Below are 20377 nucleotides of genomic sequence, written 5' to 3'. Positions count from 1 at the left end.
GCCACCCTATGGAGCATCACGAAGTGCACAAATAGAAATATCAGATAGGGTTGAGAGGGTTTTTGATCTGATCCTGTGTGCAGCATGCAAGGGATTTCATTCATTTCCCGATGCCTAAAGAGATGTAACTGAACTTTGAAAGTCTAGTGGCCAGTAGGAAGGAATACTATAGAATGGATCAGGTAATACTTGCCTTGGGTCACCCAAATCTGTGAGCAACTTTGCTCACTGCCACACTTAGTTTGGACAATCCCAACAAAAGTTGTGGAGAAAACAGAAAGAACTACAGTATTTGGTTTTACTTCATCTGTCACTTTGATCAATGGGCTGATTGGAATATTATCTGCATCCTGATCAGCTTTCTGCTACTTGGAAGATAAATACTAAATGAAAGGCTCAGGAGTGGGTGTTTAGTGTTTCCAACCCCTCTTCCCCAAGCTCAGATCCTTAGCAACTAAGAGAGTCAGCAATAACCTAGAGCCATCCTGACGATATTATATGCTTTTCCAAACAACCCTGCAACCCTGAGGTGATATATTTACTGAGCATCCATCCCAGGGATATTTCTCCAGGTTAGTAATGTCGCATGGGAACAACATATTGCAAAAACAAAGGTTCCAAGGGATCTGTGTTTTGGCCTCAGTGTAGTAACAACTGAGTATCACCCTTACTACTAGCACAGCATGGCCCTTTCCAACATGTGGCTTTCCTATATTTGCTTCAGACGGGCCGGACAACACCACAATCAACCCTCAGGAGACAGTTTACATAGAGCACTTCCCCCTTAACCTCTCGTGTTCTGCCAACTCCAACCCACCTGCCAGTTATTCTTGGTATCATAATGAGAAACTTCTGGAAGCTCAAAACGAGTCCCAACTCCTGATCTCACATCTTTCTCTAAATGATGCTGGCAAATATACTTGTAATGCCACCAATGATGTCACTGGCCTTTTCAGCCACACCAGCCTGGAGATCAGCGTCCTGGGTGAGTAGCTTGAATGGCCAGGCTGGATCCTAGGCTAACCTGCGTCTTCCTGTGGCTGATAAGACTGTCCTTGCAGTCACTGCTTCATCTGTACAATGGGGACTTGATTGCGCGAACTCTGTCCCATGGCCATTTTGGCTTCCAGAATGCACTCCTCATATTCTGCCACCTCACTGTCCCTTTACAGTATCCATGACTATCACTCCACTTTAGTTGAGTGTACCATGAAGTTTCTCTTCTTCAGGTCAAATCCAGTTTTTGGTCTTGGAGTCTCTCTGTCTCTTACCATATTTCTGGACTCACACTACTTTTTTCCTGTCAATGAAAACACCCAGATAACAAACAAAAATTGCGCCAAAGTTCCTGCCATTTCTCTTCCTTTGTGTGCCCTGTCTTCAAGAACCTTCCTTCTAGAAAGTTGATTCATGTGGTGGTTCAAGTTGGCAAGGGTCTCTGAATGAACCCTTTCCTTCCAGATACCTGTCTTCCTTAACTTGATTCCACTTGGGCTTTACTATATCTTGGTTCTCCATGGATGGTCATCTTTGTTCCAAAAGCTGGATCAGAAGATTTTCTACTGCTTTGCACTGAAACCATAAATAACACATCCACAAAGGAGAAACTCTGTTCTTTTATTCTCTGTTTTTGAACCTTCAGATTTCATCACACCGGTTCTTTCAATGTAGTGACAGTTTTTCATACATAAATGTTTCTTTCTCACCAAAATGAAGGTTCCTTCGTTAAAAATAATTTAAAAAGCACTGCATGTTTACCCTAATAAATTTGATGTGGTATGGAAAGGGTACTTGAAGCTGGAATCATTAAGAATCCAGCACTAGTTCTGCTGAAAGAAGCTATCAAGAAATCAAGATTTCAGTGAGGGATAAGTTCTATGTAAACTTGTCACAAGTAAGATTTACCATGTTAATTGCAGATAATAAGATGCAGTGCAGACTCTGTTCATGAATATCAGTATCTCCTTGCTCAAAATATAAATGCAACTAGACAAACAGTCTCGTTGAACTTTTCTACATTTGATACATTGAATACGTAGAAAAATTGTCACTGAAAGTCATATCTCATGCCTTTGTGGGGAGAAGGTACTGTATTTGAACACTTTCTCATCTGCCTCTATCCATTGTTGCCTCAGTCCTCACTTTTCCTCATGTTGTGTTGCACACTCCAAGTCACAAACTCTCAGTCAATGTACCATTGCTATTCCTTGTATGCAGTCAACTTTTTCCGGGTTCCAAAGTTTCGCTAGATGTCTTCCCACTTCCTCTGATGTCAACTGGAAGTTTGCACCTCTCACTAAGTCTTTATATTTCCTTTATAATAACTAAGTTAATTTTCATTTCACTGTCTTTTCAAGCTGATTTTTTTTTTCGGAGGGGGGGGGTAGAATATGGCTCTGATGTTTGGCCAAAAAATCTCAGTTCTTTGTGAAGTGCTACCTTCTGTCTTAAATGTTGTCGAGGAATCATATTATCAACAGATAGTACAACTCCCACCTGTTATGGAAAAAATCCCAGGTGTGGAACTGCCCAGCCACCTGGCCCTTAGGGATAGGCCCACTGGTTTCTGCGGAGTTAAATAAAAGAAGTCCAGCCACTGGAGCAAGGACAAGACAGGGTTTATTGCGCAATAGGTTACAGTCAAACTGCACACCCAGAACAGTGTTACAAGAACTTTTAAAACTCCTATCATCTCCCAGAATACAGTTTGGAAAACATCATCACTACATCATCACTACCTCACAAAAGGGAAGGGTTATACATGATTTGCATATAGGAAAAACAGGAAAGACAAGATTAGCATATGGGGGAAACAGAGCAATATCAGGGAGATAGCCCTGAGAAGTGTGAATGGGTGTTAAGTATTGGCAAGGATACCTTGAGCACTTATCTGGGAGAGAACAATGGGATTCTGGTTGAGGGATATTAGCCTGAAACACCCAGAGATTACCTCCTGAGGCATTTCCCTGTGTACGTGGTCTCTCGCCTACTGGATCATGGCAGAGATGGGTCCCCTTAAGGGCATCACTCCATACCCCAAATGAGTTTACTCAGGAGGAGACTTTGCTTAGGTGACCCCCCCCCCATAATTTCCGTATCATTCCCCCCTTCGGAGATAGATTTGCATCAGGTTCTGAAGGAAACGCAAATCCTTTCTCCGCACTGAACTACAGTTCAGAGATAGACATATTTCCCACCCCCCTTTCGTCCTGCATGTTATATACACTGAATATTATCATGGCATCCAACCTCCCAGGTGTGGGTGTATGTAACCTGAAAGGGACTTGCATGTCACGCCTCTTAAGGCTCTTTGGAAGTGTATCAGTGTACCTAGCGAGACATAGGATATTACGTAAAAATAACATATGCTACATTTTGTTACTAAATTACTATTCTAGCACTTTGGGAGAATCATTTCCAATAGTGGTTTATGCTTATTTACCAGAAAGGTCCGCCTGTGACTGAAAATGCAGTTTGTTTTGTTTTTTCTCTTTTTTTGTGTGTGTTGTGTTCCCAGGTGTCAAAGCTAGCTGTCCTCTGGTCTCTTGATGCCACAGCAACACCCATCAACATGCATCCCTGGTGTAAGGGCTTGCATTGACTTGACCTAAAGCCTTTTTACCCCATGTGGTTAGGTGTGACACTCCCTGGAGAGAAATGCCGCACCCTGACCAACTGTGGGGCCTCTGTGGCTTTGGTCCTGCTCTCAAAGGGGTGGGCCTGCGCTCTTGCTATTTAAGGGGACAAAAGCCATGGCACCTTGGATACACTTTGTCCAATTCAAACAAAGTCCAATTAGAATTTACATATGCCCCTGGTTCTCACTTTCCAAACCAAACTGTGAAAAACCATTCTAAAAAGGCAGTGGTCCAAATTAATAATTTAACCTATAGGGAACCATTCCTGCTAAATCAAAGCATAAACACCTTCATGTATCTGGGGTTCTGTTTTGATCTTGAAGTTTCTTCTTGATAAAATGACCTAAAACAATCTAAAATGTGTAGGGAAGGTTGGAATACCATGTGAGACAAGGAATGTGGTCATAAATTGGTCTAACCTAAATACATGACTATGCAATAGCCTGATCTATTGAAACATAAAATGCATGCAATATACTATACATTAAACATAAAAACAAAACAATTAAACACAAAAGGAACACACTATCAGACACATTTCAGCATTCCTACATAATAACACATTATACACAACATTCAATTATTAATTCCACAGCAGTTGGATGTCTTTGAGGAACTCATGTGATTTTGAGACAGAATCTTGAGGTCAAAAGAAAAATGTCCTTACAATTCAACTCCCCCCTTTGTTAATTCCCCCAAACCCCCCTCAGTCTTATGTCCTTTGGAAGGAGATTGCTGTGGCCACTCTGAAAACTCTGAAGTCTTGTTGCTGTTGTTGCTGCTGCTGCTGCAGGAGGTAGCTAGTCTTGTGGTCACATGGAATTGGGCTGAGGGTTTTCCATCATTGGGTCTGCATTAACGTCTGTAGAAGGGATATCCTGTAAGGGGTAGGGTTTGGGGGCTTAAGGACATAGTTATCAAGGGAATAAGTAAAAGCAAAAAAAAAATAAAATAAAAAAAATCTCCCGGAGTCCTCCTGGGAAACTGCAAACAAAAAAATCTTGATGCATTAAGCATTTTAATTATTTCAATATTATCATCATATTTCTATATAATTACTGTTAGTACCTACTTAGTTTGTTTGGATTCTTTTTTTTCAAAAGGTAAAAATATTAAAAGGAAACAAAATTAAAAATTAGATCCACATTAAACAATGTGCTATCTGATAAAAAAGAACTTTATGAAGGAAAAACAAACAAACTTATAGATGGTACCTGACCCCATCCAAGTTAGTCAAAAATAAATAAATAAATATCAACCATAAGTTTAGGAGATGCAACAAATGACATGTCCCCAAAATAAAAAATGACCTATGAGGAACCAAAAATAAATGATAAAAAACACAATTTCTAACAATGGTTCCCAAATGAAACAAAAAAAATGTTTGTTTATGTGACAACATCAGCTAGAATGTTAATAGCAAAAATAACACCAATAAAAGAATACTTGGTTGTGCTTAGATCAATTTCATAGACATAATGGAGAACTAATTTAATAAATGAAAAGCAGATTATTTGTAGCCTAAAAATATAGGGAAGTAAACTAACATAGCAGGGATTATTAGCAGGGATTCAAACTTGTTATGAAGAGAGGAAAGGGTTATAGCAGATTAACATAAGAGAGAATGCTTGGAGTCAAATGCAAAGAGTGAGTACCTACTGGGAAAGAACAATAGAACCTTCGTTTTGCATAGTCTTATCACCTGAGTGGATTTCAGAGGAAGCATTTGACCAAAGGTGCAAATCAGTGGTAGAATAAAAAGAAGACGGCAATTTACCTTTAGGTGCCCCTCCCCCATTCCTTAACATCCCCACTCAGAAATAGAATTTGCATTTAAGGTTCTGAAAGAACTGCAATTTTTTTTTTCTGCACCCTGGATCTCAGTATCCTGATGTAAAAGGAAAATTATTGCCTGTGAAAATCTGTCAGGATGTGCTGTGGATAAAATGCATAGGCATACATACATACAAAACAAAACAGAAGGGGAAAAAACTACTAAAGAGATGAACTAGAGTGCTGGGATATTTACCTGTGGAAAGAATTTTGCATGTTAGATTTGGAATGGCAACCTCCTAACTTGCAATGGTTCAGTACTTAATCCCCCCCTTTTTCAAAAAAGAAAAGAAAAGAAAAGAAAGAATAGTGCTCCTGAGAGAGCACTCATTTTTACCTATTGAAAGAATTTGGCATGTTAGGATTTTAAAGCCCGAATACTTAATTCTGTTCTTGTTCTTCAGGTGGCTTCTGCAGCAATCTCCCTGCAGGGCTAAACTTTGTCAGTAGCCTCTGTGCATGTACAGAGTTCATGATTTAGAAACCTATTGTACCATTTGAAAGAATTGTATCCATTGGCTAAATTACCTTGAATAAAGGAAGGTAAGCGTGAAGAGTAGATTTTTAAAGAGCAGGGTGGGATTTTTAAACAGAAACCTAGCAATTCACACCCCTAACCAAACAGCAATGAAATTGGTCAAATTAAATTTCGGTTTGGTCAGTTTAAATCCATTTTTCTAGGGTTTCGTCCTAAGACATTTTCTGACACATTTCCTGTTTCTCACTGCTTAGGAAATGGGCTTATAAATCTTAAACTTTAAATAATTAGAACTTCAGCATTCAGACAAACCTAGCTAAGTTTGGTCAAATTAAATTCCTAATAATGAAGTCTCAGCACTAATTAATCATGTTTACGGTATCAAATAAACATCTCATACCCCAGGCAAAATAAATTGGGAGCTATGCCTCCTTTATCTACAGGTTTCGGGGTACAGATCTCTATTAAATGTGGGCTATCATTATTTTGTGTGCACCCCCTCTGGTCATTTAGCAGAATACCTGCTCCCTTATATATGAGTAAAAATGGCCAGAGAGTCAGAATTCATAAAATTCAAATATTCTCAGTGATTTTAGCCAAGGCAGACTAAACTCTCTGCCCCCCTCATGTATGGGAAAATGGCTCTTATAGGGAAGGTCAATTTTGTATGTGTGTGCTTAAACTTTAAAACTTAAATAATAGGTGAAATGGTAAAACTTAGATAATCACTCCTTTAAAAAAAACAAAACACAACACTCTCCTCTTAACTCGGAAAGCTGGGCTGAATTTCAACCCACCACCACACCAGGATTTAAAAATTACCCTCCAATGCTTGCAGACACATGGCCTTCCACATAGCTATAAAGTGGGAGTTGAAAGAAGGACCCTGAGGTCATCCAGTCCAACCCCCTAAATTACAGGGTTCACAAGTTTTGTACTACCTCGTTGTTGTTGTTGTTGTTGTTGTTGTTGTTTTAAGGCTTAAGGCTGATGAAAATCAGACACTGCAGTTTATCTTGTAAAACTTAAGACTTCTGCAGCAGGAAAATTGTGTATTGCACCCTCTTTTACTCTTTGGAGGGGGGGGGGGAAATGGCCTTCTACAGTCTCTTTAAAACAACAAATCTTTACACACCACTTCCACCCATTCCAATATTTGCCATGTTTTTGGGTTGATCAAGCCCTCACACATTTTTTTTTTTTAACTGTGCACCCTTAAGAAGCTATGGCCAATTTCTAAGGCTGACAAACTCAAAAGGAGAACCTGGGCAAACTCCGATTTGGGGACCAGAAAGAGACAGAAACTGAAGGGGCATTTTCCAAGAAAAGGGCTAGTTAATCCTGGCTGATCTTACAGACCGATATTGGGAGCCTTACAATAACCCTTCTGTCCAACCAAATCAAAGTTAAAACTGGACTCAGATAGACAATTGCTGGCTATGGAAGCTTCTACCCTTAATAACACTTTTCCTAGAAGGAACACCATATTTTCATAGGCATATAGTCATAACAATTCCTCAGAACAACAGCAACCACATTTCTCTCTCAAAGGGAGACCTACCTAAGGCTTAATGAAATTACAGGCGCTGCAGTTTAGCTTGCGAGAGCAGTTATACTCAACTTGGCTGTCTGCAGCAGAAACATTAGGCTAAATTCACAGCACATTCCAAAGTAGACTAGAACACAATAGTAGACTAGCTCTCATAAACTTACGTTGCAACTAAACATTTCTCATTAGGTACAGATTTCTTTCCTGTTTAGTTGCAAAAGGAAGGGGGGGAATCCCCCTCTCAGAACACAGTCAAACCCCTTCAGGGGATTTTCCTACCACTTGGAGAGACACTTTTGGAGCCTCTCTTGAATAATAAATATTTGCTCACACCTCAGTTTTATATTCAATAATAATAATAAGTTATTATTTACATCCCACCCATCTGGCTGAGTCTCCCCAGCCACTCTGGGTGGCTCCTAATCGAGGGTTAAAACATATCATGTTTAAGTTGATCAGGTCCAAATAGTTTCTTTAAACTAAAAATTTGAAGCAAGCTTGCAGTTTTAAATTATGCACACTTAAGAAGGGCAGTCTGATGGCCAGTTTTAAAACACAACTCTCTTAAGATCTCTAACATACATGCTCTCAGACTGGATTTTTGTAATTGTTTCTGGTTTTCTCTGGCCCTTTTAAGATCACTGAAATTACATAAGGAAAACAAAATGACAGAGACACAACAGACTCACATACACATAACAGACAACATGTAACATGTAAAAGAAAACTTAACAACTAAACCTATCAACTAAACTTCCGTGTACACCTCAACAACCGTCTGGTTCCCTCCCCAGACCTCTTCTTCCTTATTCCTTTTCCCAGGGGTGCAATCTACCACTCTGCCTTGTCCTGCCCCTCAGGCCAAGCTCTCCCTCCTGGCAACCTCCTACCTATTGTCACAAACTTGAGAAAAGGGGGGACACCCTACTGAACGCCCACTCAATGTGGTGCCAGATCGGGTGGCCCCTGGATAGAAGACAGTCCTTCCAACCCCTTCTGTCGACAGGACACCCGTTTGCAGGGAGGTGGTTGTTTAGGCCGTCCTCCCCGACTTATTCTTCGGGCTCCACACCGATAAGGCAGGCAGAAGTATGAAAAAGAACTCTGACCCCTTGCTTTCGATAAGGTGCCCACAGCGGTGAGGTGGTTGTTTAGGCCGTCCTCCCCGTCTTACGTTCGGGCCCAGTCTCGGTGCGGCTGGCCAGAGAATTTGAGAGAAAGTAATAGAGCTCAGAACTCCCCTGTCGAGTTGAGCAAAGGTCCACAGGCTTTGTGGTCTGGACCAAGAGAAAGGCAAGAAGTAATAACAGGTAAGAGGGCAGAGAATTCGTTGCCAGGAGTCACCACCCCTCTCCCACCAGTGCACTGGGTTTTTCCCTTTAACCTATACTCACGCGTCCTGCGCTGGGATCCCGGGATCAATGAATAAGCCGGCTGGATCTTGTCTTTGCTCCCCGGCTGGCTCCTTAGAGACTTGCAAATTACCGCCCCTGAAGATGGCCGGGGGTCCAAAAGATCTTCCCAGGCAAATGGCCTGGTGCCGGCTGAAGATTTCAGGGCCCCCAGTCAGCAACATGGGAGAACCGCAAGTCCCGGCTTTCGGCACCAACTGTTATGGAAAAAATCCCAGGTGTGGAACTGCCCAGCCACCTGGCCCTTAGGGATAGGCCCACTGGTTTCTGCGGAGTTAAATAAAAGAAGTCCAGCCACTGGAGCAAGGACAAGACAGGGTTTATTGCGCAATAGGTTACAGTCAAACTGCACACCCAGAACAGTGTTACAAGAACTTTTAAAACTCCTATCATCTCCCAGAATACAGTTTGGAAAACATCATCACTACATCATCACTACCTCACAAAAGGGAAGGGTTATACATGATTTGCATATAGGAAAAACAGGAAAGACAAGATTAGCATATGGGGGAAACAGAGCAATATCAGGGAGATAGCCCTGAGAAGTGTGAATGGGTGTTAAGTATTGGCAAGGATACCTTGAGCACTTATCTGGGAGAGAACAATGGGATTCTGGTTGAGGGATATTAGCCTGAAACACCCAGAGATTACCTCCTGAGGCATTTCCCTGTGTACGTGGTCTCTCGCCTACTGGATCATGGCAGAGATGGGTCCCCTTAAGGGCATCACTCCATACCCCAAATGAGTTTACTCAGGAGGAGACTTTGCTTAGGTGACCCCCCCCCCATAATTTCCGTATCACACCCCACCCCTGGCAATGATCTTCCCAATGGTCTCCTCCTTTATCTGTCTGGGCCTATTTTTCTTAATATTGGTTCTTTTCCAAATTGATCAAAATCCAGGGCTATTGCACTATAAGAAGCATCCCTTTTACAACTTTTCTTTCCCAACAGGAGAGGTATATAATGTGGCTATTTCCGGCCCCTTTAATGCTATAGAGAACGGTATTGTCACTTTGAACTGCACTGCTGCTGGCGACAGTGTTTCGTATTACTGGCTGAACGGAAGCCAGCTAATTGAAGAAGGAGGTCATATCTTTTTAGACAACAACCACCAGAGTCTCATTCTCAACCCAGTCACCAGGAATGACGATGCCAACTACACCTGCTTTGGGAACAACAGCTTCTCTGGAAATTCCAGTGAGCCACATTGGCTGCAAATCTTCTGTAAGTCTAGACTGACTATGTGGGCAATGGCAGGCAACTGGTGTCCCATAGTCCAAACCCAGCCGCAGTCAATCATAGGTTGCCCCATCCCATTCTACCTTCTGTAGCAGACAAAAGTGGCTCTTTTAGCCCTTATCACAGCTGGCTTCAGGGGGGAGAAGAAACTGCCAGGGTCTGTCCTGAGCAAATGTTTCCTACAGCCTCCCTCTTTTTCTAAGATGAGTGTGGGTTTCCATTGCAGCTAGCTGTGAGTATACTGGCTGCATGAAGTGAAGAAAAGTAAGAGATTTGACACATACCTGGGACTCAACTATGCATTGGTCCGCAGGACAATTGTATTGCTAACCCCTAATCCTATTGTTGGGGACGCGGGTGGCGCTGTGGTCTAAACCACAGAGCCTAGGGCTTGCCGATCAGAAGGCCGGCGGTTTGAATCCTTGCGACGAGGTGAGCTCCTGTTGCTCGGTCCCTGCTCCTGCCAACCTAGCAGTTTGAAAGCACGTCAAAGTGCAAGTAGATAAATAGATCCCGCTCCTGCGGGAAGGTAACCAGCATTTCCGTGCGCTGCTCTGGTTTGCCAGAAGCGGCTTAGTCATGCTAGCAACATGACCCGGAAGCTGTACGCTGGCTCCCTCGGCCAGTAAAGTGAGATGAGCGCCGCAACCCCAGAGTCATCCGCAACTGGACCTAACGGTCAGGGGTCCCTTTACCTTTACCTTTTAATCCTATTGTTATTATTAGAGAATTTTTTCTATGCTCCATTTCATCCAAGAAAGCCCCCCACCCCACCCCGCCGGACACTCTCAAAGTGCACAAATAGAAATTTCAAATAAAAAACATCTCCTTACGGAGTTGAAAAGGTTTCTTAGCTAACCTTGTGTGTAGCATTCAGGGGACTTTGCTCATTTTTCAAAGACCATAGAGCTGTAACTGAAGCTTGAAAGTCTAGTGGCCAATAGGGAGGAATACTATAGAAGGGATCCGGTATTAGTTGCCTTGGGTCACCCAAATCCATGAGAAACCTGGCTCACTGCCACACCCAGTTTCGACAATCCCAATAAAATTTGTGGAGAAAACAGAAAGAACTGTTTGCTTTTACTGCATCTGTCCCTTTGATCAGTGGGCTGATTGTAATATTATCAGCATCTTGATCACCTTTCTGCTACATGAAAGGCTAAATAATGGGGATTCAGCATTCGTACCCCCCCCCAGCTCAAACCCTTAGGGTCTTCCAAAACAACGGTGAGGTGATATATTCACTGAGCACCCATATCCAGGGATATTTCTCAGGGTTGGTATTGTTGCATGGGGACAGCAGGTTGCAAAAACTGCAGTTCCAGAGGCTCTGTGTTTTGGCATCAGTGTAGTAACAACTGAGTAGCACCTCTTCTACTAGCACAGCCTGGCCCTTTCCAACATGTGGTTTTCCTATATTTGCTTCAGACGGGCCCGACAACCCCACAATCGACCCTCAGGAGCCAGTTTACATAGAGCACTTCCCCCTTAACCTCTCGTGTTCTGCCAACTCCAACCCACCTGCCAGTTATTCTTGGTACCATAATGAGAAACTTCTGGAAGCTCAGAACGAGTCCCAACTCCTGATCTCGCATCTTTCTCTAAATGATGCTGGCAAATATACTTGTATTGCCACCAATGATGTCACTGGCCTTTTCAACCACACCAGCCTGGAGATCAGCGTCCTGGGTGAGTAGCTTGAATGGCCAGGCTGGATCCTAGGCTAATTGGCGTCTTCCTGTGGCTGATAAGACTGTCCTTGCAGTCATTGCTTCATCTGTACAATGGGCACTTGATTGCGCAAACTCTGTCCCGTGGCCATTTTGGCTTCCAGAATGCACTCCTCGTATTCTGCCACCTCACTGTCCCTTTACAGTATCCATGGTGATCACTCCAGTTATTGATGTACCATGAAGTTTCTCTTCTTCAGGTCAAATCCAGTTCTTGGTCTTGGAGTCTCTCTGTCTCCTACCCTGTTTCTGGACTCACACTACTTTTTTCCCTTCAAAGAAAACACCCCGATAACAAACAAAAAATGCTCCTCTCTCATCTGCCTCTATCCATTGTTGCCTCAGTCCTCACTTTTCCTCATGTTGTGTTGCACACTCCAAGTCACAAACTCTCAGTCAATGTACCTTTGCTATATCTTGTATACAGTAAACCTTTTCCGGGTTCCAAAGTTTCGCTAGATGTCTTCCCACTTCCTCTGGTATCAACTGGAAGGTTGCACCTCTCACTAACAAAATCGAAAATTCTTTCTAGTAGCACCTTAGAGACCAACTGAGTTTGTTCCTGGTATGAGCTTTCGTGTGCATGCACACTTCTTCAGATACACTGAAACAGAAGTCACCAGATCCTTAAATATAGTGGGGGAGTGGGGAGGGGTATTACTCAGAAGGGTGGTGGGAATGGGTGATAGGCTGATAAGTGTGGAAAACCTGTTGACGACTCTAAACGGCTGCAATTAGTCTAGCAGGGAAAGGCAAGGGGTGAGATGGCTAAAGATGGCTCACTAAGTCTTTATATTTCTTTTATAATAACTAAGCTAATTTTCATTTCATTGTCATTTCAAGCTGAGTTTTTTCTTGGGGGGTGGGTAGAATATGGCTCTGATGTTTGGCCATCAAAATCTCAGTTCTTTGTGAAGTGCTACCTTCTGTCTTAAATGTTGTCGAAGACTCATATTATCAAATGATAGTACAACCCCCACCCCACCCCTGGCAATGATTTTCCCAATGGTCTCTTCCTTTATCTGTCTGGGCCTATTTCTCTTAATATTGGTTCTTTTACAAATTGATCAAAATCCAGGGCTATTGCACTATAAGAAACATGGAGCCCTTTTGCAACATTTCTTTCCCAACAGGTGAAGTATATAATGTGGCCATTTCCGGCCCGTTTCATGCCATAGAGAACAGTGCTGTCACTTTGAACTGCACTGCTGCTGGCGACAGTGTTTCGTATTACTGGCTGAACGGAAGCCAGCTGATTGAAGAAGGAGGTCATATCTTTTTAGACAACAACCACCAGAGTCTCATTCTCAACCCAGTCACCAGGAACGATGATGCCAACTACACCTGCTTTGGGAACAACAGCTTCTCTGGAAATTCCAGTGAGCCACATTGGCTGCAAATCTTCTGTAAGTCTAGACTGACTATGTGGGCAATGGCAGGCAACTGGTGTCCCATAGTCCAAACCCAGCCGCAGTCAATCATAGGTTGCCCCATCCCATTCTACCTTCTGTAGCAGACAAAAGTGGCTCTTTTAGCCCTTATCACAGCTGGCTTCAGGAGGGAGAAGAAACTGCCAGAGACTGTCCTGAGCAAATGTTTGCTACAGCCTCCCTTTTTTTTCCTGAGACCAGTGTGCAGTGTTCTGTGGCTCTCCATTGCAGCTAGTTGTAAGTATACTGGCTGCATGAAGTGGAGAAGTGTAAGAGATCTGACCCACACCTGGGACTCAACTATGCATTGGTCTGCAGGTCTATCTTATTGCTAACCCCTAATCCTATTGTTAATGTTGGAGGATTTTTTTCTATGCTGCATTTCTTCCAAGAAAGCCCCTCCACCCAGACACTCTCCAACTGCACAAATAGAAATGAACTGCACAAATAGAAATGAAAGGCTAAATAATGGGGATTTAGCATTCCTACCCCCCCTCCCAAAGCTCAAACCCTTAGGGTCCTGATGTTCTTCCAAAGAACCGTGAGGTGATATATTCACTGAGCATCCATCCCAGGGATATTTCTCCAGGTCAGTAAGATTGCATAGGAACAACATATTGCAAAAACAACGGTTCCAAGGGCTCTGTGTTTTTGCATCAGTGTAGTAACAACTGAGTAGCACCTCTTTTACCAGCACAGCCTGGCCCTTTCCAACATGTGGTTTTCCTATATTTGCTTCAGACGGGCCCGACAACGCCACAATCGACCCTCAGGAGACAGTTTACATAGAGCACTTCCCGCTTAACCTCTGGTGTTCTGCCAACTCCAACCCACCTGCCAGTTATTCTTGGTATCATAATGAGAAACTTCTGGAAGCTCAGAACGAGTCCCAGCTCCTGATCTCACATCTTTCTCTAAATGATGCCGGCAAATATACTTGTAATGCCACCAATGATGTCACTGGCCTTTTCAGCCACACCAGCCTGGAGATCAGCGTCCTGGGTGAGTTGCTTGAATGGCCAGGCTGGATCCTAGGCTAACTTGCGTCTTCCTGTGGCTGATAAGACTGTCCTTGCAGTCGCTGCTTCATCTGTACAATGGGGACTTGATTGCGCAAACTCTGTCCTATGGCCATTTTGGCTTCCAGAATGCATTCCTCGTATTCTGTCACCTCACTGTCCCATGGCGATCACTCCAGTTCAGTTCCTGAAGTACCATGAATTTTCTCTCCTTCAGGTCATATTCAGCTTTTTTTGTAGTCTCGGTCTCTTACCATATTTCTGGACTCACTACTTTTTACCTGTCAATGAAAATGCCCGGATAACAAACAAAAATTGTGCCAAAGTTCCTGCCATTTCTCTTCCTTTGTGTGCCCTGTCTTCAAGAACCTTCCTTCTAGAAATTTGATTCATGTGGTGGTTCAAGTTGGCATGGGTCTCTGGATAGACCCTTTCCTTTCAGATACCTGTCTTCCTTAACTTGATTCCACTTGGGCTTTACTGTATCTTGGTCCTCCATGGATGGTCATCTTTGTTCCAAAACCTTGGATCAGATTTCCCACTGATTTGCACTGAAACTCCAAATAACGCATTCCCAAAGAAGCAAACTTTGTTCTCTGTTGCCGAACCTTCAGATTTCATCACACCAGTTTCTTCACTGCTGTGGATTCCGTCTTCCATGTGAAATGCATCAGAGATCGGATTGTAATTAATGTTCACTGCAATTCTGATTTTAGATTATTTACTGTATCAACTATTTTCTTGTCCACTTCTTTTGCCTTGTTCCATGTTGACATTCATCCCTGACTGGACATTCATTTCACACTGACAACCTTTTGCAACCAATAATTTTGAAGTGTTTCTGTGTGTGCCCTCCTGTTCTTTGCATCTGCCGACTTGTTCCATATTGCTGCAGAATTTAGTTTATTGAAGTTTCCTAATCGAAAATAAACAAGAGTTCCACCTCTCAACGGCAAACGGATCACACTGCAGGACCTCTCCTTAAATGACAGCCGGATATATTCAACTTCCAAGATGCAGAACGAAGAAACTACCCTGAGGAGGCCTACTTACTTCTCCACTTTTACCTTGGATAACACCATCATTCCCTCTACTTCTCTCTCTTTTCTCTCTCTCTCTCTCTCTCTACAGGATATGTCACTAATATCACCATCAGTGACTCTGGCAAAGCCATCGAGAATAACATCACAGTTCTGAACTGCACCTCCGCAGGCACTAATGTTTCCTACTCTTGGTTAAGAGGGAACGAGAGCCTGGTGGTTGGAGAGCGCATTTCTCTGAGCAACAACAACCAGGTCCTCACAATCAATCCAACGAGCCGGAATGACTCGGACAGCTACAGCTGCTATGGATATAACACCTTCTCTAATGACAGCACCTCATACTTGCTGAATGTTCTCTGTAAGTCTGGTTCTACCGTTGAGGGAGGGTTGAAGCAGTTCTGGGAGCAGAGCAGGTGGGGGCTTGACTTAGGCCCTGAGGGTGCAAGACTATAACTTTTAAAGACAAGGATATCTGGCAAGCAGATAATAATAAGACTGAAATACACAAAGGTAGAGAAGACCCACTATGTGAGTTAACTCACTTCATGCAAAGTTAGCACTCACAACTTCTAAAAACATTACTTCATGCCCAATCTACCTTCTTTTGGAACCGGATTGCCAGAACTCTGTTGTTTTTAAAACTCTCCCCCCACTTATTGCAGAATAATAATAATACCAAATTATTATTATTATTATTATTATTATTATTATTATTACCCCACCCATCTCTCTGGGTTTCCCCAGCCACTCTGCGCAGTTCCCAACATAATATTATTATTAATAATAATAAAAGCGATAAAAGATCAAACATTAAAGACTTCCCTAAACAGGGCTGTCTTCAGATGTCTTCTAAAAGTCAGATAGATGTTTATTTCCTTGACATCTGATGAGAGGGAATTCCACAGGGCAGGAGCCACTACCGAGAAGGCCCTCTGTTTGGTTCCCTGTAACTTCGCTTCTCGCAGTGAGGGAACCACCAGAAGGCCCTCTGAGCTGGACCTCAGTGTTGAACGATGGGGGTGGGAATGCTCCTTCATATTTTGAAAGTACCATCAAAATCTCTAGGAGAGATTGAAGATCAATGTAGCGGCCCTTATTTGATCTAACCGTACACTTGATTTCACACAGCACTGTCAACTCTTAAGAGCTGCATCAGACCCAAAGATAGTAAGTTGAAGTTCAGGGGTCTGCATCATATTGAGCGAGATCTGTGGCCCCTGTAATCCAGAGCCAGTGTAACGTAATGATGAGAGTGTTAGGCTAGGACCTGGGAACCCAAGGTTCAAATTCCCACTCAGCCATGAAGCTCACTGAGTGACCTTGAACCAGCCATGTGTCTCTCATCCTAACCTCCCTCACAGGCTTGGTGTAGAATAAAATACAGAGGGGAGAACCAAGCACACCCCCTTGAGCTCCCTGGAGGAAAATGTGAGAAATGAGAATGAGAAATCAGAATAAATGAATAAACAGAACTGCCTGGCCTAATTGGCGGCAAAGTAGCTGTCCAACATCGGAGGCAGATGTCGTTTCTGGACCGCTAGAATCCTTCACTGCAGATGGCGAGGGCTAGATTTGTGGCCTAGTAAAGGCATACCATGTGCTTTAGCTCATAGCAACTTCCCAGTACGTATTGTACAACTTCCTATATGGTGACTGGCTGGCTGTGGTGTGGTGTAGGAGTCTAGCCTTGCTGCTCAGAAGTTAGCTGAGGCAATACTCCTTCACACAGAGGCACACATTTTACTGGCAAAACCTAAGAAACCAGGAGGAGCTATTTCCCCTTTCGAATGCTCAAAATGCAACTGCTGCACATCTGGTCACATGGCTTCATGGTGTTAGTTTGCTCCTCCTTGAGTTTTGATGAGGAAGAGTTAAATAATGCGCTGCCTTTTGTGTTGCCTCCGAGCTATTAAAGCGACAGGCTCCATCTCCCAAGTGAAGACCTGCCACTCGTAAGCTAGCAATTCCTTCTTGTCCTTAAGCAAAACCAGCCACCCAGCAGACTTCAGAAATCTTAGCTAATTGCATTTTTTTTTAAAAAAAAAGCCAGCCTCACTTTATAGTGTATTGTCCTTGACACACAGCTTTTCCATTTTATTGAGCTTATATGTTCCTCTTTTCATAAATTGCTCAAGAATAAGCCGCAACAAGTTCCCAAAGATACCTTAAAAGCACTGAACAGAATTATTGCCCGCATCCTGCCCAGCTTGTTCAACTTCCCATTTTAGGTTCACAGCTTCCTGCTTTTCTCTCTCTGATAACAGAGTCTGTAATATTGATTCCCAGATCACAAACCAGTACAGTGGTACCTCTGGTTAAGAACTTAATTCGTTCCGGAGGTCCGTTCTTGACCTGAAACCGTTCTTAACCTGAGGTACCACTTTAGCTAATGGGGCCTCCCGCCGCACGATTTCTGCTCTCATCCTGAAGCAAAGTTCTTAACCCGAGGTACTATTTCTGGGTTAGTGGAGTCTGTAACCTGAAGCGTCTGTAAACCGAGGTGCTGCTGTAATTGGAAGTCATGACTTCTACCAAGGATTTCCCCACAGTTTTGGGAAATCCTGACAATTCTTTTGTCAGGATTCCCAGAGAAATGTAAGCATGCTCTAAGTAAGTAAACTTATCCCGGATATGGTAGGGGCAGTTTAAACCTCCCAAGGCAGCTATTCTGCTGTCTCCGAACAAGTGCTTCTATCTGCAATTCAGCTTTCTTCCAACTAAGAGAACAACATCACACTTCGCATGCTGAACACACAGGCATGTGCTGGTCAATCCGACTCCTGATGCATTTTGCCAACGGTGGCACCTGAGCCCTCCAGGATCTCACTGGCTTCCCCCAACTTCTGACTCTCCTGTATTTACTCCAGATGGGCCTGATGTCCCTGTAATTGGCCCCAGTGAGCACTATTATGCAGAAGGCTCCAACCTCACTCTCTCCTGCACTGCTGACTCCAACCCGGCTGCACAATACACCTGGAGTTTCAATGAGACATCAGACATAGGGTCCGGCTCCCAGCTTTCTGTCCACAACCTCCAGTTCCACCACAGTGGGAATTACACCTGCAAGGCTTTCAACAATGAAACCAATGCTAACTCCACCTTCGCAAACTGGGAGATCTGGGTACTAGGTGAGTATCCACAGGGTTATACGCATCCATTGCTTACAAACATGACTTCTCACTGGCATTTCTTTTGCCATGCTGGTCGTTTATACTCCTGTCTCGCTTCCTGTTTCCATGGGACTCTTCCTGGAGCCAAACCCAATGCCATCTTTTGGCCTCCTGTTTCTTTTATTTTTTTTAAATGAATGTTTGGGTATTCTGTCATTTTCTGCCTACCCAGCAGGCTCAGTTGCCCTTCTGTTATTGATTTGTCTCCCGCGGGATATTGCATGACTCTCGGTGTCTCTTCGAATATAATCAGTCACCTGTCAATGAAGACCTTCAAATCAAGATCACCAATGGAAGGCACCTCCTGTGGCGTTTTGCTGCCTTGGCAAACTTCTTGTATGTTTTCTGTTCATCTTATTCCCAAGAATCTGCCCTCTCTAAGATGCATCTCCTGAAACTGGATAAGAATCTTGATGCAACAGCTTACTGCTTCCCTTCAAAGGAATGGTGCTCACAGCCACTTGCTTCACTGTCTCCCCCTCTGGTGTCTTTTTGCAGTGACTGTCACTTTTATTTAGGACTGGCCACAAATAAAATAAAATAAAATAAAACAAAAATATCTCTTGTCCGTGGAAATTGTCCATCTGTCCCCGGTCAAGGCCTTGTTCATCACCTGTCACTCAACACTTCTTTGGTATCTTTGAGGTCCTTCTTGTTCTGTTGGTGAAAGCAGTCGTGTGGCTTTTAAACTACGTTTCTGTCCTCCTTGGAAGATCTCAAGGGAAGAGGGAGTCCTCGCAGGCAGACCCGCAACACCCTTCCCTGCATCTGTTCATCATTTGTTCCTTGATAACCCTCTGCCTCCTCGTTATTCTTTCCTTACAGCGGAAGTTTCTGACGTTTCCATTATGGGTCTGTCGGAAACCATTGAGAACAAGTTGCTGGCTCTGACTTGCACCCCCCCCTTCCCTCCACACTTCTTCCATTAGCACGATCTCTGTTGGCTCACCACCCACCCCTGTCCTGCCTCCTTCTCTTCCTCTAGGCACACGCCCACAAAATTTGGCCGAGGGCCACTTGTCTCCCACCCCAGATTTAGCTCTTTAGCATGTAAGTTTCTTATGCAACATAGACCGCGCTGGAATGTTAATGAGATTCTGTTAGCATAGCTTAGTGGTCGGACTCTCACTTTGCATTGTGCATTGGAATCCTCTGCGTTATCCAAACTTCTAGGCCAGGGGTTCCCAAACTGTGGTCTGTGGGCCACCCATTGTCTGCAAGCTTCATTCGGGTGTTCTGCAGCATGTTTGTGGAAAAACACTATTTGAATTCTATGTTGGTGGCCCCCTCCACTGACCACATTGAAAATTGCTGAGGGTCTCAGTGTGGACTCCAAAGCTTTCTCCACTTCTATGATGAACTGGGAAAGAGTCGCTCTGCAGTATGTGGAATGGTTGCCATCAGCCTCGGCTTAGCCTGCTCTCTGTGCAAATCTTGGACCCCAAATACGGATGAGGTTTGTGCTGGGATTCTGGCAGTTTCGGGTGGGGAGGGAAGAAGCACTTTAGAGAGCATAATAGCGTGTAGTATCAGAATAGCAACAGGAAGCAAATGGATATGACAAAGATCCAAGCCCTTGAGAAGACCGGCTCAGCAACTAAGCTACGTTTAATTCTTTGTTTGCTGGCAGATCATATGCAACTGTTGCATTTCCCTTTGGGCAGTGCCACCTTGGCAGTTTTAAACCAGTGTGACTGGGATTCTTTCTCCCCTGCTCTACGCCTTCCAAGCATGCGTTCAGTGCACAGGAGTTACGAATCCACAAATTTTGCATGGACCGTACACAAATACGCAACCATTGTATTTGAGATTTCACCCTCTTGGAAAATGGCAA

At 43.5% G+C, this 20377-nt stretch overlaps 1 protein-coding gene across 1 annotated transcript in view; it reads left to right on the top strand.

Moving 5' to 3' along the window:
* Positions 1–20377, top strand: part of LOC117052040 (hemicentin-1-like) — a 56795-nt gene that overhangs the window by 19949 nt on the left and 16469 nt on the right. The window contains exons 8-14 of the mRNA XM_033158766.1: positions 825–985; positions 9864–10109; positions 11580–11840; positions 13015–13260; positions 14053–14313; positions 15462–15731; positions 18241–18501. Of these exons, the coding sequence (XP_033014657.1) occupies positions 825–985; positions 9864–10109; positions 11580–11840; positions 13015–13260; positions 14053–14313; positions 15462–15731; positions 18241–18501 (1706 nt within the window). The remainder of the gene's footprint in view (positions 1–824; positions 986–9863; positions 10110–11579; positions 11841–13014; positions 13261–14052; positions 14314–15461; positions 15732–18240; positions 18502–20377) is intronic.

This window comes from Lacerta agilis, chromosome 8 (assembly GCF_009819535.1).
Source record: "Lacerta agilis isolate rLacAgi1 chromosome 8, rLacAgi1.pri, whole genome shotgun sequence".
In the NCBI taxonomy this organism is placed as follows: Eukaryota; Metazoa; Chordata; class Lepidosauria; order Squamata; family Lacertidae; genus Lacerta; species Lacerta agilis.
Note: the sequence above shows the minus strand (reverse complement) of the source record. Positions and strands in the feature narration are given on the sequence as shown.